General features: G+C 43.0%; 2 protein-coding genes across 2 annotated transcripts in view; one reads left to right on the plus strand and one right to left on the minus strand.

Moving 5' to 3' along the window:
- Positions 1-7,009, minus strand: part of armc7 (armadillo repeat containing 7) — a 40,311-nt gene extending 33,302 nt beyond the window's left edge. Inside the window, exon 1 of the mRNA XM_055649606.1 lies at positions 6,868-7,009. The gene's annotated coding sequence lies outside the window, so the exon portion shown is untranslated. The remainder of the gene's footprint in view (positions 1-6,867) is intronic.
- A 135-nt stretch (positions 7,010-7,144) lies between these two features.
- ddb1 (damage-specific DNA binding protein 1) overlaps positions 7,145-21,118 on the plus strand; it is a 64,575-nt gene continuing 50,601 nt past the window's right edge. Inside the window, exons 1-5 of the mRNA XM_055649600.1 lie at positions 7,145-7,303; positions 13,985-14,133; positions 17,401-17,517; positions 17,708-17,929; positions 19,460-19,574. Coding sequence (XP_055505575.1) covers positions 7,243-7,303; positions 13,985-14,133; positions 17,401-17,517; positions 17,708-17,929; positions 19,460-19,574 — 664 coding nt within the window. The 5' untranslated portion in view covers positions 7,145-7,242. The remainder of the gene's footprint in view (positions 7,304-13,984; positions 14,134-17,400; positions 17,518-17,707; positions 17,930-19,459; positions 19,575-21,118) is intronic.

A 21,118-nucleotide genomic window follows, 5' to 3' on the forward strand; every position in this document is an offset into this window, starting at 1 on the left:
AGCCTGTAGTTGTTGCTGCTCATAAACTCATCAGCCAGTTATCGAATCGGGTAGATCAAATGCTGCTGGAAGAAGGTAGCTACTTTCCCATTGCAAATAGACTCCTGAACCACTCGGCTCTTTCACATCCTTTCCAGAGGTGTTGCCACTGACTCTCACGCTTATATCATTTGATTATTTGTTTTATTACACCTTTTTTATGGACACGTACTCGTACTGTTATAGAGTTAGACAACACGGAAGCCCAACCAAGATGCCTCATCTGTACGAGTCCCATTTGCTCATTTGGCTCGTTTTGGCTAGTCCCATTTGGCTCATATCCCTCTAAACTTTTCTTATCCATGAGTCCACGTAGACCACCGATCACCCTAGTTCTATGTTATCCCCATTCACACTAGTTCTATGTTATCCCACGTTCTTATCCACTCCCTAAACATCAGGGGTAATTTTACGGTGGTCAATTAACTTGCAAACCTGCACGTCTTTGGGATGTGGGAGGTAATCAGAGTACCCGGAAGAAATCCACCCGGTCAGGCGGAAATCCAGGCGACACAGGGAGAACATGCAAACTCCACACAGACAGCTTCGGAAGTCAAGATTGAATGCAGGTCCCTGGTGCTGAGAGGCAGCAGCTCTACCAGCAGTACCACAGTGCTGCCATATACCTGTCCAAATGTCTTTTAAATGTTATAGTACCTAGGAGGATGAGGGATGATCTTATAGAGGTGTACAAAATCATGAGAGGAATAGATTGGGTAAACACACAGAGTATATTGCCCAGAGTAGAGGAATCGAGCACCAGAGGACATAGCTTTAAGATGAGGGGAGCAACATTTAATAGGAATCTGAGGGTTAACTTTTTTACACTGTGGTGGATGTACGGACCGAGCTGCTGGAGGAGGTAGTTGAGGCAGATATTATAACAACATTTAAGAAACATTTAGACAGGTCCATGAATAGGATAGATTTAGAGGGATATGGGCCAAACGCAGGTAGGTGGGACGTGTAGATGTGACATTTGGTAGATTCAGGCAGGTTGGGCAGAAGGGCCTGTTTCCACGCCGTATGACTCTGTGACTCTCATACCTGCCTCAACTACCTCCTCTGGCAGCTTATTTCATATATCTACCAGATTGCACTACCATTTTTGCATCAGTTTTGCTTTCGTCGTTGCATTATTTCTATCATTATTATGTGTAGTGTGTACTATATGAGCTTCCTGGAATTAAGGGTTATTTATGACAATAAACTCATCCGAATCCAGGGCTGCCAACTCTCACGCATTAAGTGTGAGACTCACACATTGCACCAAATTCTCACGCTCTCACGTGATCACAAATTTCTCACGCTCTGTCGTGAGAAATTCTGCGGTCAATGAGAATTTCAAAACTCATATCAACTGCATGGGCCGCGGGTGTTGGAGAGCCGCGGCTGAGGGAGGGATGGAAGCAGAAGCAGCGGCGGGGACAGATGCGGACGGGGAGCCTGGGCAAGTGTTTGCCGGGTTGGCGAGTGTTTGCTGGGCTGGCGAGTCGCTCCCTGCAGCTCTGGCCATGGAGCAGCCTCAGTGCAAGAGTCCCGGGCCATCGGAGGCGTCGGAAGCATTGCGCCACTGCTGTGAGAGTCTCTACGCCAAATTCGCCCTGGTGACCGGCATGGATCAGGCTGCAGCTCGGTGCATCCTGGAAGACAACTAGTGGCCCCTGGAAGTAGGTACCAAGCACTGGGTAGAAACGGTGGAAGATAGTGGCCTTCAAATGGGGGTGGTTGGAGAAAGCATCCTGCTTGCCTGCTAGATTTTCACTTACTGTAACTGCAGGAAAAATGTTCCCGGTGTTGGGGTAGTTCAGAACCAGGGGTCACAGTTTAAGAATAAAGAGTAGGCCAGTTAGGACTGAGATGAGGACAAACTTTCTTCACCCAGAGAGTTGTGAATCTGTGGAATTCTCTGCCACAGAAGGCAGTGGAGGCCAATTCACTGGATGTTTTCAAGAGAGTCACATTTAGCTCTTGGGGCTAGCTAAATCAAGGGATATGGGGGAAAAAACAGGAAAGAGGTATTGATTTTAGATAAACAGCCATGATCATATTGAATGGCAGTGCTGGTTTGAACGGCCGAATGGCAAATTCCTACACCTATTTTCTATGTCTCTATGCTTGAGTAAATGGCAATAAAACTCGACCACTTGATTTTGAAGCATTCCTGCATGGTGGAGGTATAATGTAGTCATAGAGTGATACAGTGTGAAAACAGGCCCTTCGGCGCTACTTGCCCACACCCGCCAACATGTTCCAGCTACGCTCCCTGCTTTTGGTCCATATCCCTCCAAACCTGTCCTATCCATGCATCAGTCTAACTGTTTCTTAAATGTTGGGATCGTCCCTGCCTCAACCACCTCCTCTGGTAGCTTGTTCCATACACCCACCACCCTTTGTCTGGAAAAGGGGAAACACACGCTTCCCCCACTCGGTTGCTCCACTCCCTCGCCCCAAGGCCAGTGATCAATGATCACTCAGCCTCCCCACTTTCAAAAATGCTCCATGGCCCCTGGTTCAGACAGAGAGCACTGCCAGATGTGAGCGGGGAACTGAGGCCAGTTGTCCGTGATGTCTGGATCACAATGCTCAGCACTTTGTGTTTCGGAGTTGGCTAATTAGTAATTAGCCTGATTTGTAATTAGTTGACAAAACCTTAATTTATTAATCCGGAATATCCAGGGGGATATTCAACTAATAATTATGTTTGTTTACCTCATTGACTATTTCTAACCCCCCCCCAAGTTCCTTTGACAGGTTGAATAGAAATGTTATTGTTTTATTAATTGAACACATAGATGAACATCTTCAAGGAGTGTAATCAGATGGAAACTGATTCAGATGCAATGTTTAAGAGCTTGTTCAAAGAAGGGGCATATTTTAAAGGAGTGACAGAGATACTTGCAGGGGAATGTGTGATTAGGTTATTATTTGTCTTTAGTTTTAGCTTGAACCAGGACATCTGAAGGTTCAAAGTTTAATATAGTAATTGTGCTGATACTGACTCCAATCAACCACGTAATGAATATCATCCATCCCGGAGGTTTAATTTTTCTGATGTCATTTAAACTTCACTTGGATTTCAATCACTTCAATGTAAAAGTAATTGGGAATGGGGAGCATTGGAATAAAAATGTGCCCTCGGTACATATTAACTGTAATATAATAATGTATGCATGTTGGTAGGTGCAATCAAAACAATATCTTTTTAATCATTGTTGGGCTATGAATACCACAGAAAATATTATGTACACTCAAGATCACATTTAATTGAATAATATTGCTTAAATATATAATTATTGGACTTTGCATTTCGGAAAAGTCCCAGCTGAGAGGAAGACAGCAAAATACTGAAAATTTTGGGAGTGAAAATGACTTCAGGACAGTTTGTTAGGAAAATGAAGGAAATGGTAACAGAATACTTAGTGAGTATAATTTTATGGATGAGAAATTGTGTTCAACCAATTGATGACTTATTTGACAAAGTAACTAGCATGTTAGATAACGAGGAAGCCAATGGATGTAGCAAATTTTGTTATACAAAATTTGGTCTGTGAAGTGCCCCATAAAAGATTACCGCATTAGATAAGCACCTGTGGACTTGAACGTAATAGGTTAAGTCCAGGGGGTCAGATATGGGGCTGAGTGGGCTAGATATATTGTCAGTGCAGAGGGGCTAGGGGCAAAGCCAAGTGTGCATCCAAAGTCAAGGTCTGGAATAGTACTAGGTTTGTGGTCAAAGCTGGGACAATGAGAGTGTTCAGCACTGGGAACCTAAGGAGGTAAGCAGCTATGATCAGGGTAGAATAGGGGGCCAGGTGTAAGGCTGGACTCAGGGTCAGGAATGAGAGAAGGTATGCAACTGGAGTCAAGGTCAGGAGTAGTACCAGGTGTGCAGTGAGACCCAGGTTGGTCAACATGGGCCAAGTTTTTGATTATAATCTGATTTCCATACATAGTTATACTAAGAACCTTCCTTCCATCGAGGGGATTTATCGCAGTCGCTGCCTCAAAAAGGCTGGCAGTATTATCAAAGACCCACACCATCCTGGCCACACACTCATCTCCCAGCTACCTTCAGGTAGAAGGTACAGGAGCCTGAAGACTGCAACAACCAGGTTCAGGAATAGCTACTTCCGCACAGCCATCAGGCTATTAAACCTGGCTCGGACAAAACTGATTATTAATAACCCATTTCTGTTATTTGCACTTTATCAGTTTATTTATTCATGTGTGTATATACAGTATTTATATCATGGTATATGGACACACTTATCTGTTTTCTAGTAAATGCCTACTATGTTCTTTGTGCTGAAGCAAAGCAAGAATTTCATTGTCCTATACAGGGACACATGACAATAAACTCACTTGAACTTGAACTTGAAGAACATTCAGATGCTGCACCTGTTGATCAGAGCATGGCTCTACTGTGGAATGTAATTAGGAATGTAATTTAGCCTAACCTTATGCATAGCTAATCCAATTTAAAGCATAAACAATGCATTCAAGTGTAAGTTAAAAGACTCGCTGCAGTATGCACCAGATTGCACAATTTCAAGCTGAAAAATGCAAAAGCTCCGTACCAATAGGAGGGAGGGAGGGGGGGGGAACACTCCCCTCCCACACCCTCTACACCCCCCCCCCCCTCGATCGCCAACCTCCCTCGGGCATGGTCTCTCGCAATTTCTCACTCCCAACTCTCGCCCAATGATGGCAGCCATGTGAATCTATTAATTAGTTCTCAATGAATGCCAGTACATTACCCCAATTCCATGTATGTCTAACCCCGTTGATTAACTCAATTTGTGGACTTTATCGAAAGTCTTCTGAAAAATCTAAGTACAGTGTAGGTATGTTACAATACTTACCTTCAGCGGCGCTGCAATTCTGCCACTGGCCGTGTGTGCGATTTTGGCGCATTTGAGGGCCCCCCCCCTCAAACGCGCCAAAACGCGGGGTTAAAATGCGGGTTTTTTCCTACCTGAATTATATTTTGTTGGAGTGCAAGATGTTGCTAAAGAATCGTTCCGACGGCCGTTCTGTGTGTTTAAAAAAAAATTGCCCGATAAGTTAATCGCTGGAGTGATTTTAAAATCAGCTTCTGAAGCAGTCAATGCCGACAACGGGGCCGGATTTTATGTAGGGGACAGGTAAAATAAAGTTGTTTATTTTTATTTATAAAAGTGGTTCTTAAGATGTATTTAATTCACATTTTAAGTTGCGAAACGGTGATTTAGTCCCCGAGTGAACCGGCAGTGTATTTGCTGCCGATATGGGGACTAAATCACCGCAACCTCAACGTTCCAAATGGTCCCGTTCCAGAAAATCCCACTCGCAAGCTGATTTAAATGGTCATAAATTTACAGGTATTAAACATTAAATTCCTTCCATTTGGCCTATAAACCCATGACAATGGGATTTAAAAATTATGTTATATTCTGAATTCTTGTGTGAATGTTATTTGGACACTTAGGCTATTTAAAAATGTTAATATAGTCTTAATAAATGGATAGATGTTTAGATCTAGTTATTGAATTTTGTAATTAGCTACAATTAGGTAACTAACTAACTATATGCTTTAATTTCTAGTCATCTAAGTAAGATTGTTTCATATTTGTTTCAGAATGCTGCAATCTATAATAACTGAAAATTTCTTTCAGTACCCTTAAATTTTAAGAAAGTTATGGGCTTTTAAATGTTCTCGATCACAGCTTTTGTGTTAAGTCACTGAAAAAGCAATACGGAGGTTTCACAGCAGTCGGGTCACGACCCATGACCCGTACTGTTGCTACGCTACTCCAAATGGATTACATGCGATGTACTGCAGGTAGGCACCTACCATTGTTTCCAGCATAGCAGGCCCGTTAAAACCCGCTGAAAATGTCAATTTTTGCGCTGCAAATAATTATGGAAATCGGGATAAGCGTGCGAGACATTTATCCTACTTCAGAATTCCAAAAGTGAGGAGAAATGACGGTAGATAGAAGTGAGAGCTGAAGGGACAACAACAGACAGAGTGCTTAGCGAACATTGGCCGTTTGCTCACTGCATTTCATCAGCTAAGGCATTATTTGTGTTTTTTCTTGATTTCTTTGGCATCTAAAAAGTTTCAGAAGTGATAAATCTGGCTGTAAATTTTTTTATATTGCCCATGGTTCTCAAGTGGGTTTTTACATACAAAATGAAAACGCATCTGAAGAAAAATTTACAGCCAGATTGATCACTTCTGAGACTTTTTAGATACCAAAGGAATCAAGAAAAAACACAAATAATGCCTTACTGTTGATGAAATGCAGTGAGCAAACGCGATAATTCCCAATATTCTCAATTACGATATCTGCACAGCCAATGTTTACCAAGCACTTTAGTTGTTGTTGTCCCTTCAGCTCTGCTTCTCTTTACCTTCATTTCGCTTCAGTTTTGGAATTCTGAAGTTGGGTACATGTCTCTCACACTTACCCCGACTTCCACAATTTTTTTCAGCGTAAAAATTCAACATTTTGGCGTTTTTTAACAGGTAGGAATACGCGTTTCTTGCATTAATAACATATACCGGAAGTGACGGATGTCCTCCAGATGGATTGAGCGGCTCCGGGCGTCAAGCCCTATGACCCAGTGACCTTACGTGCAATCCCCCTATAGGGAACAAGATGCCAATTTCCGAGTATGAAAATGGCCATAACTTTTTTAATACTGAATATATGAAAGTGAATTAGGTGTCAAATTAAACTTCTTTTCATGCTTTATCTGATGGGATAACTTCATTTTTAAAATTTCAAAATTTTGTAACATTGCTATACAGTGCATCCTTTGGTTCCTTATTTATGTCACCTGTCACTTCGTCAAGATGCAGATGATTATATCGTCCCTGTCATAAATCCATCTTGGTTCCGTTCAATCCCAGCGTTCTTCTCAAGGTGTTCAGTTATTAATTTGCTTCTTAACAATTTCCCTTCGATTAAAATACCGGACCAGTCTATCGAGCACAATCCAACAATGACCCTCGATCATTGGAGAGACAGTCGGCATTGATCTGGTTTTGCCCCGAACAAAGATGGCGGCCGCGAGCCAGCGAGGCCGCTGCCGTTGCAGCCCTCGGCACGTGACGAGGGCGGCGGGAGAGCGAAACCGGAGGAGCCTGTGGGGGGAGCGCGATTGAGCGTGTTCGGCTGCGAAGCTGCCATCGCTTCAGAACGGGCCGCCACCATGTCTTACAATTATGTTGTGACAGCGCAGAAACCGACTGCGGTGAATGCCTGCATTACCGGTAAATATCGTCAACGTGAGAATAAACTCGGGCCTCGCTTTTCCTCCTTTCATCTGCCCGGCAATGAAACAAGGGGTGCGAGGAATGGTGGGTTTGGGCTGGAAGGATCAGGCCTCATATAGGGCCTAGTCAAAACATCTCACACAACTCCGAGGGAGACACCGCAGCAACATACTGAGCAATCAGGAAATGCACAATTCAAACTGCTAATTCACTCATTACTTGATATTTACGAAATTATCGTTTAATTGCAAATACAACTAATGCGAAGTAAATAGACACTACAGTCCCAGGTGGCAGGAGAGACAGTTTATGTATTATTTTGTTTTTAAATAAATGGTTGTTTAAATAACTACTTGTTGGATAAAACATTATAACATATAGAACAGTCATGATTAACATTTTCTCCAAGTAAAAGTGACAAGATCCATCTATCTATCTTTCGTAGAAGATAGTGGTTTCTTGGATTTGAAAGCAAATTGAATGAACTATTTGAGTAGTTTGTAAATATGACTCCAACTATTTGTAGAGTTGTAACAGTTAACAACAAACAATAATGGTACAGGCATTTTTTGGAGAGAGTAATGTCTGCAGGTTCAAGAGTGTTTAATTATTATATGTGCCATAACAGAACAATGAAATTCCTAAATACAGCAGAAGGACAGGTTTGTAAACACAGTACTGAACAGAAAATGTTTAATATGTTAAAAAAAACTAAATAGTGCAAAACAAAACAAAGCCCAACGCCTCGAGTCCACCCAAGACAGTTGGAATTTGTAGTGATCTGTAGCCTTGAATGATTGTTGGGAAGAAGTTGTACCTCAACCTGGACTTCATAGTTTTCAGACTCCTCCACCTTCTTCCCAATGAACTAGTGAACTGAGAGCATGGCCTGGATGTGATGGTGGCTGCTCATTTGTAGTGGGGAGGTCAGTTCCCATGATAAACTGGGCAGTGTTCACCACTTTTTGTAATCTTCATTCCTGGGCGTTCGAATTGCTGAATAGGATGGCACAACCAGTCAATATGGTCTCTACTGTATTCCTGTAAAAGTTCAAGAGAGTGTTCATCAACATACCAAATCTTCTAAGGAAGTAGAGGTGTTGATGGGGTTTCTTTATGATTGGATTAATGCGCTGCGTCCAGGACAGATCTTCAGAGAACTGCAAGCTCAGGTCCTGGCCCGAAACATCACCTATCCATGTGCTCCAGAGATACTCACTGCGTTATACCAGCACAATGTGCCATTTTTTGTATACCAGCATTTGCAATTCCTTGTGTTTAATGAATTGTATTTTTGACTTTTGATTAAAACTGAAAAGTTAGACATGTGGTAGGTTTAAATTTGCAGAGGAAACAAAAAGAAAATTGGCAGCGCTGTTTTAGAGTGAAGGCAGGGATACATGGAATGACATCACGGAAACAGTGCAAGACAAAATAATGTTGGAATAGGATAGATAATGTAGGTGATTCCAGATAAAGATAAATGGAAACCAGAGCATTATCTGAAGTTGTTGAACCCAACAATGAGTTTGGAAAGGAAATTATTTGTGGTTATGTGAGGTTAGAAAAGAAGTGTGAGCAGAATTGTGGAAAGTGGAACCAATTTGGCTGATCATTCAGGCAACCATACTAAAGTTGTTTCATAGTGGAGAAAAAGGAAGTGTTCATTCTGGCACCAAACGTCTTGCCACTTTGATATTCTGATCTCTTCCTTGACTTCCCAAGTGTGTCAATGAAACTTGATGTAACCTGAAGAAACAGCCATTTCCTCACATAAGGCACATTGCATCCTCTGGCCCATTCCGAGTTCAGAAATTCTGTTTCAATATTTGCACATTTCTGGACCATTCTTTCAGCATCACAATCCATTATCTTTCCTAGTTGTTTTTGCAAATATTGTTGTAAACCCTCCCTTTTGTTCTTTCCTCTTCAACTCTCTTTACATCCACATATCTCAAATATTTTAAAGTTCTGATAAGAGGCCATCACTTGAGTTGTTGAGTCCATTGCTTTCTATATATGTCTAACCTGATGAATAGTTTTAACATTCTTAGGCTTTTATTTTAGATTCCCAGCAATATTTTGATTTTATGACAACTCATCACATGTTGATTATAATCGCAGATAAAATTTGGCACCCTATAGTAAGCACATGTTAAGGCATATTTGGGCAATGTGTTAAGTTTGAGGAATACCTCAAAAGGAAAATATAGAGAATTCTAGAGCTCGGGCTTTGTCAGTTGTAGGCAACATTTGCCAATTATAACATTTTAACTAATCAGGAGGTCAAGATTGGAGGAGTGCAGACATTAGAGGATTATAATTTGAGGAATATAGGAGGGTGTGATCTCGTAGGATCTGAAAAAGTGCAACTCCCTAAATTTAAGATATGAGGATTATAATATCGCTGCTTTGTTCAACTCATTAATGATTTAGACGAGGGAATTAAATGTAAGATCTCCAAGTTTGCAGATGACACAAAGCTGGGTGGCAGTATGAGCTGCGAAGAGGATGCTACGAGGCTGCAAGGTGATTTGGATAGGTTGGGTGAGTGAGCAGATGCATGGCAGATGCAGTATAATGTGGATAAATGTGAGGTTATCCATTTTGGTGGCAAGAACAGGAAGGCAGATTATTATCTGAATGGTGTCAGGTTAGGAAAAGGGGAGGTGCAACGAGACCTGGGTGTGCATGTATATCAATCACTGAAAGTAAGCATGCAGGTACAGCAGGCAGTGAAGAAAGTTAATGGCATGTAGGCCTTTATTGCTAGAGGGTTTGAGTTTAGGAGCAAGGAGGTCCTACTGCAGTTATACAGGGCCCTGGTGAGACCGAACCTGGAGTATTGTGTGCAATTTTGGTCTCCTAATTTGACGAAGGGAATTATTGCTATTAAGGGAGTGCAGTGTAGGTTCATCAGGTTAATTCCCGGGATGGTGGGACTGACATATGATGAAAGAATGGGTCGACTCGGCTTGTATTCACTGTAATTTAGAAGGATGAGACGGGATCTTATAGAAACATAACATTCTTTAAGGATTGGATAGGTTAGATGCAGGAAAAATGTTCCTGATGTTAAGGGAATCCAGAACCAGGGGTCACAGTTTAAGAATAAGGGGTAGGCCATTTAGGACTGAGATGAGGAAAAAACCTTTTCAGCCATAGAGTTGTGAATCTGTGGAATTCTCTGCCACAGAAGGCAGTGGAAGCCAATTCATTGGATGTTTTCAAGAGAGAGTTTAGCTCTTGGGGCTAAAGGAATCAAAGGATATGGGGAAAAATCCGGAACGGGGCACTGATTTTAGATGATCATCCATGATCATATTGAATGGCAGTGCTGGCTCGAGGGGCCGAATGGCCTACTCCTGCACCTATTTTTCTATGTTCTAACCAGGGGTTAATGTATTTGCAGTAATGTAATTACTATTAGACAATGGATTTTGGATGACCTCAAGTTTGCAGTGGCTATAATATAGGTGCCACCAGTGATGGATAGAATAGTCAAGTCTGGATGACATTAGTCTTAGCATTAACACCAATGTTATTGGACAGCTTTGTTGGGAGAAACAGTCATAGTGAAAATAAGTGGGAGAATGAGAATATCAGTGAGCTTGCATAGATTTAGTTTAGTTATATTTATTAAATGTTAGATGGCTGTTAGATTGTTATGTCTCATGACATTCAGGGGAGGATACTTGGAAATGTCATTGAGTAGAGCTGAGAATTGGAAGCCTTGACATTTCAAAGCTTTTTTTGAAGACTGAGCATTTACCTATTCCTCCAGTGGTTATTTACACTTCTGAAAACAAGTATAGTTGCACAGTGGTATAGCAATATAGTTGCCGTCTTACAGTGCCAGAGACCTGGGTTCAATCCTTACTATAGGTTCTGTCTGTATGGAGTTTGCACATTCTTCCTGTGACTGCGTGGGTTTTCTCTGGGTGCTCAGTTTCATACACATTCATAAGTAATGCATGTTTGTAGGTTTCATTGGCTTTAACCTGTAAATAACCCTAGTATGCAAGATGTGAAGCTGGGATAACGAACTAGTGTACGGGTGATTGTTGGTCGGCGTAGACCCGATGGATCAAAGGGCTTATTTCCGTGCTGCATCTCTAAACTAAAGTAAAGGACCCAGGATTTATCCTGACCTCAGGTACTGTCTGTGTGGAGCAGTGCTCTCCAACCTTTTAATACTTAGTGCCCACTTTTGTAACTTTCGTGAGGGTAAAATCTCCGTACCGTCCACTATTATTTAGATTGGGGAAAAAATGTTACATACCCAGCATAAAAAAATGAAATTAATTGAAATTATTTTTAATTTAATGAGATCCTTGAGCCTGATGCTGAGAAACTAAATGTTGGATATCTGGTTCGATTTTCGTAAGGAACAAGCTAAGGTCCCTTTCAGTGATTTTCAGGCAGTTTGGTGACAATACAGGGGGAGGGCAACCCTATAAACCCAATCACTGATACTGGAAAGAAGATGCATGGAGTGACAACTCCTTCGCCCAATCATATAACAGTACTTGCAAATATCTTCATACATAGCAATAAAGTAGAAACATCATAGTACATAGAGAAACATACCATTGAAGGCAACCAATCACGGGTGACGGTGGGGAGGCACAGAAAAGTAGAAACATCTTTCGGGCAATAAGAAACTTCCAGGTGCAGGCCACCCTTCTGGACCAATCACAAGCATGCATTAAGCGTCAGTTTTCTTGAGCTCCTGCAAAAGTCCAGACTTTGTGGCAACCAGTGGGTCACAGGTGCAGAAGCTTCCTGAAGTTCCAGATTTAGTGGAGCCAGGTCCAGCAGCTTTCAGAGTCATCAGCCCATTCTCACAGACACCCACTTGCCATTTCCCAAGTACCCAAATCCCTGCATATCTACATGTGCACCGGTGAACAATATCGTGGCACGATGAATGAAAGCGTTTTGGCATAATCTTGTTTTATATATGTTCAATACCCGGTTAAGCTAGTTCGGTATTCCGACTGCGCATGACCAGGTCATAGGTCACTGGAGGAAAACATTGGATCGAACCGGGTCTCCCGAGCTGCTGAATTGCTACTGGAGTTAGTGACACTAGTTCTCACTTCTCCACTGGTCCATGCAGAAGGGTGGCCGAACGTGCCCGCCCCTGTCCAGGGGCGGCCCCGCACGTGCAGCCGGCGCGGAGGGGAAAGCCCCTCTCCTGTTCCCCAGTTCCTGCCTCCTCTCTCCTGCCATCTATCCCGTTGACTGCTGCTCCTTTGTGGAAACCGCTGCTCAGAGATTCACGTCGCTGCACCGACTGAGGCCGGAGATGCGGGTCTGTGGAGAATCACACCTGCCCTCCCCCACAGTGAGTGAGACCCAAATCCCTCGGCATCACAGGTTACAGAGCGACCTCGGCGGGCCGGTCACCGTCCGGTGCGCCTCTCTCCTTTTCCAGTAGCTGTCATTTGGCCCCCCTTGGCACCGGAGCAGCGGCGGGGGAGAGCAGGTGAGATTTTATTGGGCGGGTGTCTGCAGGAGAGTTCCCCTGTCCTGTCGCTCAGGTGGCTTATCGGTTGGCCCAGAGCCAGCGTGGAGAAGCAGCGCCGCCCTGCCGTGCCTGCCGATCCGCCGCTGGGCCGTCCCTGTCCGGAGGCGGCCAGAGGTATCAGGCCGGGCTCGCAGCCGGCGGGGAGGTGGCTCCAACCCGACTCCGCACCGGGGGGTTTGGTGGCGGTTAAACATTACAATATTTTACATAGTTAAAAATTAATGCAGCATAAAAATTTAAATTACATAATTCAAATACTTTTCTCTAAAATGATAGTAACTTTTTCTTTTCACATACATTCTCTCACAAATGTGAGTGTATATTATGGATGTTTTTAATACAGCATGTAATTATTCTGCCGCCCACCTGAAAGCTTAAATTGCCCACTAGTGGGCAGTACCGCCCAGATTGAAGAGCACTGGTGTAGAGTTTGCACATTCATCATGTGACCATGCGCTTCCTCTGGATGCTCTGTTTTCCTCCCACATCCCAAAGATGTGCAGGTTTGTAGATTAATGTAAAGTTGTAAACTCTAAAGTTGCTCCTAATGTGTAGAAAGTAAATGAGAAAGTGGGATAACATGGAACGAGTGATCGATGGTCAGCGTGGAATCAGTGGGCTGAAGGGCCCATTTCCATGTTGTATCTCTAAACAAAACTCAACTATTGATTCCATTCAGCGCTTTGTACATACGAGTGGCCAGTATGACTGTATTTATTTAGATTTCCATCATAGTTTGAATTTAATACCTTGAGTTTATTAATGCTATCAGTTAATTTATGTGGTCGCTCTTTAAATCTTTATTTCCAATCGGGTGATTCTTTAAATTTTTTCACATGAAATGCTAGTTTCCTTAAAAACAATTCTAGCCCTCCTATACTTTTTCCCATTCCTCCAAATTAAAAAAATTGAAAATTTTCTTTTAATGTGAAATACATCTTGAACAAACCATTTTTAGTTTGGAATAATTAAATACAAATGGATGATGAATGCTTGGTCAGAATTCCTGGATCTCCATATTACTGATGGTGTTCCTTTTACTCAATGAATTTCAACAGTTCAAGAAGACCAATTATCGTTAGGTTCAGAGAGTGCAGACCTACGTTGAAACAAAAATGATCTAAATGTATTTTCTTCTGCTTCAGGTCATTTCACCTCGGCAGATGATTTAAATCTGCTAATTGCCAAGAACACACGGTTGGAGATTTATGTGGTGACTCCAGAAGGTTTGCGTCCTGTTAAGGAAGTAGGCATGTACGGCAAGATAGCTGTAATGGAACTCTTCCGACCAAAGGTATGACGTCTGATGATGTATTAGACATCAGCAGTAATTTGCTGATGAGTGAGCTGTATTTTCTTTCTAAATTATATATTGATTCTTTCCTCTTCCATCCTCACTTCATGAAAGTGCAGGGCACCCTCTTATATATTACTTAATTTGGGACTTGTTTGAATGTCTTGACAAGAATAGTATCATGGAGTTATACAATAGGCCCTTCGGCCCAAATATTGATTTAAGGTGTCTCCCAGAGCTAGTCCCATTTGCCTGTGTTTGGCCCATATCCGTCTCAACCTTTCCTATCCATTGAGATGCAATGAGTGTTGTTCCACCTTGCTGATGCCTCATCCTTTTACTGTTTATATAGGTGACTCGGAATGAAGACACTAAACTATTGTTAGTTAAATTTGCTTATACTAGGGGTATTAATGCATTCGAAACAGATCACAGAAGATTTCCTAGACGGGTCAAGTCAAGTCAAGTCAAGTCAAGTTTATTTGTCACATACACATACGAGATGTGCAGTGAAATGAAAGTGGCAATGCTCGCGGACTTTTGTGCAAAAGACAAACAACAAAACAACCAAACAAATTATAAACGCAATCATAACACACATATTCTTTTACATAATAAATAATAGAAGGAAAAACGTTCTGTAGAGTTAGTCCCTGGTGAGATGGGCGTTTACAGTCCGAATTGCCTCTGGGAAGAAACTCCTTCTCAACCTCTCCGTTCTCACTGCATGGCAACGGAGGCGTTTGCCTGACCGTAGCGGCTGGAACAGTCCGTTGCAGGGGTGGAAGAGGTCTCTCATGATTTTGTTTGCTCTGGAGTTGCAACTCCTGTTGTATAGTTCCTGCAGTGGGGTGAGTGAAGTTCCCATAGTGCGTTCGGCCGAACGCACTACTCTCTGCAGAGCCTTCTTGTCCTTGGCAGAGCAATTCCCAAACCAGATGGTAATGTTCCCGGACAAGATGCTTTCCACCGCCGCTGCGTAGAAGCACTGGAGGATCCTCGGAGACACTCTGAATTTCCTCAATTGCCTGAGGTGGTAAAGGCGCTGCCTTGCCTTACTCACCAGTGCTGAGGCGTGTGATGACCATGTCATATCCTCAGAGATGTGGACTCCCAGATATTTAAAACAGTTCACCCTATCCACAGGATCCCCGTTTATACTCAATGGAGTGTACGTCCTCGGATGATGTGCCCTCCTAAAGTCCATGATCAGCTCCTTCGTTTTTTTGATGTTCAAGAGGAGGCTGTTCTCCTGGCACCAGAGTGCTAGATCAGCCACCTCCTCCCGGTAGGCCTTCTCATCATTGTCTGAGATCAGGCCCACCACCACAGTGTCATCAGCAAACTTAATTATTGAATTGGAGCTGAAACTAGCCACACAGTCATGTGTGTACAGGGAGTACAATAGGGGGCTGAGGACGCAACCCTGGGGCGATCCTGTGCTCAGGGTGAGGGACTTCGATGTATTCCCTCCCATCTTGACTACCTGGGGCCTGGCGGTGAGAAAGTCCAGGATCCAGGCACACAGGGAGGTGTTGAGCCCCAATTCCCGTAGCTTCCCGGCCAGTCTGGTGGGGACTATCGTGTTGAAGGCTGAACTGTAGTCTATGAACAGCATCCTCACGTAGCCCCCCTTCTGGCTGTCCAGATGGGAGAGAGCGGTGTGCAAGACCTGGGAGACCGCATCGTCCGTGGACCTGTTCGGACGGTATGCAAACTGCAACGGGTCCATGTTCCGAGGGGTAACTGTAATGCTGGTTGAACAGGGTGGGCTTGTATCTGCTGGAGTATAGAAGAGTGAGAGATACTGGAAAGAAACATAATGTCCTTCTTGATGGTGTGGGAAAATCTAGATATTTTAAATTTAGTTGGCCATCCAATGAAGGCAATGTGAAGCACATTTTTTTCCCAGAATGTTGTGAATCTTTCCAACTCTCCCACACAACTCATTGAAGGCAAAGATTTTGACCATTTATAATGTAGAAGTAGATTATAGGTGAACAAGTGCATGTAAGGTTGCAATGGGAAGATGGAATGCAGAATTGAGATTTTATTACGTTGGAACAGGCTCAAACTGCCTGTTCCTATTCATAAATCATGATTGTTTAATAGTAAATGTTGGTACCTGATATATAGTTATACAGCGCGGAAACAAACCCTTTGATCCAATTCGTGTATACCAAACAAGATATCATTACAGTATGGCCCAAAACTGATGGTAAAATGCATTCTTCTTACTGGAGATATCAGATGGTGATCAGGAGAGGTAATGGCAGCTGATTTTTCATTCCCTCTCCCATCTCTACCAGTTTTTATTGATATTGCTTTCACTGCTTCATTGATATCGCAAACAAGCAGAGATCGCGTCTTGGGATCTCTGATTTGCCAATAGGTATATCTCCAAGCCCTTAACAAACTAATAAATGAGTGGAGTCAGTTATTTTCAATTTTTTAAGTGAATAGTTTATTCCTGTTGCATATTTCTTGGTGCTCACTCCATAAAATGTAATGGTATCTGAGCAAATGTTCTGCTCCCCTCATGCCACGACATGAAGAAAGTACTTGTAGCGCACTGGTTAATGAATCAGAATCAGAATGCCGTGTATTGCCATTTAAACATAGGTTCAAACATAGGTTCCTGCAGTCATAACAACAAAAAAAACCCAAAACACACAATTAACACAGTTCCACACAAACATCCATCACAGTGAATCTCCAAACACCACCTCACTGTGATGGAAAGCAAAAGTCTTATCTGTTCCCTGTTCTCTGTTCTTATTCTTCTCCCGCAGTCAAACTGCTGCATCGAGCTGATCGAGGCTCTTGATTTTAGAGCCCCCGGTGGGCGATGGTAAGTCCCGCGGTCGTTTAAGCCGCGCCGGGCGATGTAAGGCCCCACTCCGGGTCGATTTAAACCCCTCGATTCGGGCGGGTGAAGTTTGCCGTTGCGGGAGCTCCGAAAAGGGGTCTCCCACCAGGGACCCGCGAGCTCCCGATGTTACCGTCCACAGGGCGTGCAGCCGAAGCTCCGAAGTCGGGTCCCCGTACAAGAAAGAGATTAAAAAGTTTACCCCTCCCGCCGCCCCGTCCCCCCTCATATACACAGCTAAAAATAATATAAAACTAAAACCAAAACATACACCTAACAGGACAAAAATTTTAAAAAGACAGACGGACTGCAGAGGCCGCTGCCACGAGGCGCTGCCTTCTTGTCCATTTTTAAACTATTGTCCATAGATAAACTATTTTATATTTTTCTTCAAACAGGGAGAAGGTAAGGACCTGCTTTTCATTCTGACTGCAAAATACAATGCCTGCATTCTGGAATATAAACAGAATGGAGAAACCATCGATATCATCACAAGGGCCCATGGAAATGTACAGGTAAAACTAATTTCTATTCAGCACAGTCACAGCACATAGAAATATGTAACATTTCTAGTTGATGACTTTTTCATCAGAATTTATTGGACCATCTAAATTAGATGTTTTACCAATCCACCTTAGCTTCCTGTACACTTTTTAACACCTGGATTTCATTCTGCAAATTATATCCCTTTGGTATTCCTTTCAGGATCGTATTGGGCGCCCTTCTGAGACTGGAATAATCGGTATTGTGGACCCTGAGTGTCGCATGATTGGTCTCAGACTATATGATGGGCTCTTCAAGGTGATCCCATTAGACAGAGACAACAAAGAGTTGAAGGCATTTAATATTCGTCTAGAAGAGCTTCATGTAATTGATGTGAAGTTTCTGTATGGCTGTCAGGTCCCAACCATTTGCTTTGTCTATCAGGTAAGAAATCAGAGTGTTGTGGTGACATTGTGATTCAGTAAGTTGGATGAGCCTTTTACTTCTATTCCAGAAATGAAGACTAATGCAACTGGAGTGCACGGAGTATTTTTTAGTCGAATGATATAGGAAAGCTGTAAAAAATATTTTTTTCAAGGCAGATAAATGGGCAATAGAAATTATTTCATTTTGCCAATTGTGCAAAGTTACTGACCTTGAAGAAAATTGTCCACGAGGAATTTACATATCACTGGTAGATTTCTCTTTGTACAGTGTTATCTGATTTGATTGGGTAGCCTGCAAAACCAAGCTCTTCAATGTACATGATTGACATCAGTCTGAAGAAGGGTCTTGACCCGAAAAGTCACCCATTCTTTCTCTCCAGAGATGCTGCCTATCCCGTAGCATTCTGTGTCTGTCTTCAATGTACGTCAGTACACGTGACAATAATGAACATAAACCTAAACCTTTCCATCAGGTCATTTTTATCGACTCTAGTTTTTCGGGATCCCTGACCCTCTGGCTGAGCAGCCAAATACTTCTCACAGACAGTAAGTCAGGAAGTAAAAAGCATGATTTTCAAACAGTTTGTTAAATATTTTGTACAGTGTGAAATAAAGATTAGACAGTAAATGATTCAAAAATAATAACAAATTAATATTTCTAAACATCTACGGTAATTGGAATTTTAAGTATTTAAAAGGGCCAGAGATATTAGTGCACATTAAATTCTAATCTTCAACTCAAAGAAAAACTGTATTGTAATAATAGTTTGTACATATTCTTGAGCAAAACACTAAGTGTTAGAGGAATTCAACGGGTCGAACAGCATCTGTGGGAGACCTGCATTTGGGTTGGGACTCTCCTTCTGGCCCACTATAAATATGATTGTAAATATGCTGTAAATATTTTTGCCAGATCGCAAATTTTTGAAAATTATGCTGAGCTAGGCTTTAAAAGGGAATCACAATTACTACAATTTCTGGATTCCCATGGTTAATTGTGAAAGTTAATATTCCTACAATAGTTCTTTCCTAATAAAATGATGGTGAATGTTAACAGTTTCCTCGTAACTCCAACTGCAAACTCTGAGATAATCGGGAAGGCTCCAAGCGCAAAACTGCTCATAATTTAATTCTGGCTGCCATTCACACACTGATGTTTAGATGTAAGAACTGCCTTGTATGTTCTGTAAGAGGTGCTGTCCTTAGGTTGAGATGTGGCATGCCCTTGCATTGTGACTGACATTCAGCTTGAGCTACACTCAATGTTTCATGCAGAAGTTTGATACCTTCATCAAGTTTGTTTCATTGAATGTTCATTGATTGGTCCAGTATCCCATTATGCTTCATAAAAAGATGAACATCATGCTCATCCATTTGACCCCAAAGGTACCCCGCACTGTGCCATGTTTAATTTCCTGAGATTCCGCCCTACATATTTTTATAAATTAATGGAATATCAGGGTATGATGACCATGCTCAATGCTCAATGCATTATATGTCTTCCACTTTGTTTTCTCTTCTTTTTTAGGATCCCCAGGGCCGTCACGTAAAGACATATGAAGTATCTTTGAGAGAAAAAGAATTCAATAAGGGACCTTGGAAGCAGGAAAATGTGGAAGCTGAAGCATCAATGGTCATTGCAGGTTGATATTGCCACTTAAAAAAAAGACAGTGATGAGTTGTTCATATCAGCCACTGATTTCCAGGGGTTTATGTAAATGTGACATCCCTCAAAGAAAAATCAATTGGAATCAACCACAGGATGTGCGGTCTGAATTAATATTTTCTGCACAAAATCAGAAATGTTTAGTATATATTCCTGCCTTTCGGTCTGCTTGCACAAAGGTGACGACACATTTCTTTTTTTCCAAAGTGCTGGTAGCCATTAGTTGCCTGAAGTAAGTGGTCATTTTTCATATTGAGATCTCAACAAATTGTATTCAGCCTATTTTTAAATTTAAACCAAATTTTATGCCCCGATGCTTTCTCATAGTTGTCACTAAACAGTCTTGAATGGCAGTCCTGCTTGATAATTTTCCCTTTACAGCTGGATGTAAGGCAGCTCTATTTTTACCAGGTCCATTGTCATTGCCATTGTCAAACAAATTCATTGGAATTGAACATGAAAGGTTGACAAAAAAGCTGGTGAAACTCAGCGGGTGAGGCAACATCTGTGGAGCGAAGGAATAGGCGACTTTTCGGGTCGAGACCCTTCTTCAGACTGATACCCGGGGTGGAAGGGAGGGAGAAACCAAGGACTACCTGAAATTGGTGAAGTCAATGTTCATACCGCTGGGATGTAAACTACCTAAGCCCTGCCCAGCTCTCCCACAGCCTACTGCCTCCAGCTCTTCCTTTCTTTTTACCGACCCCCCGACATCAGTCTGAAGGAGGGTCTCAACCCGAAACGCCGCCTATTCCTTCGCTCCATAGATGCTGCCTCACCCGCTGAGTTTCTCCAGCTTTTTTGTCTACCTTCGATTTTTCCAGCATCTGCAGCTCTTACTTAAACAAAGGAATTGAGCATGAAATCCTTCTGATCCAAAGGCTTATTAAACCAGAAGGTGTTTTCAATGTCAAAGTCATTGGCATCTCTTGTAATCAAAAGTGGCTTTGGAATCAGTGATTGGGTTCATGTCTCACATCAGAGAATAAGCGAGTTCAGTATTCCTACTGCGCATGCCCAGGTCTTGGGTCACTCTCTATAAACATTCTCGGCAAATGTGGTGCTGCGTTGTGTGCAGGCTTGCGTTTCGTCCATGGTTGGGGTCGGGCCCGAGTTGCTTGGCTCTGCCTGTGCCCACTGCTGTTGGGGCTGGCAGCTCCTGGACTGTTCCACTGGGTTGGCCAGCAGGCCGGGGTGGGCCTGGACTTGGGGGGGGGGCGGAGCTGGCACATCCTGCTCTTGGCTCTGCCTGTCCCCCCGGCTTGGCTGGCAGTCCGGGGCCGGCCTGGAGCGGTGATGGCCCCCGACGTGCTGCCGGCGTGGGGGGCTGCTTTAGCCCGGCTCTGATCTGTGCGGATGGGGGTGGTCCAGTGTTCTTGCGGCGCCGAGGGCCCGGGTTCGATCCTGGCTGCGGCTGAGGCGCGGATCTGCGTGCGCGCAGCTGCCGAGAATGTCTCTCCGCTGGTCAAGTCTCTCCCTCTGTCTCCCACTCGCATCCGCCCCCCCTCTCACGCTGTTACA

The sequence above is a fragment of the Leucoraja erinacea genome, chromosome 18 (genome assembly GCF_028641065.1).
Source record: "Leucoraja erinacea ecotype New England chromosome 18, Leri_hhj_1, whole genome shotgun sequence".
Classification (NCBI taxonomy): Eukaryota; Metazoa; Chordata; class Chondrichthyes; order Rajiformes; family Rajidae; genus Leucoraja; species Leucoraja erinaceus.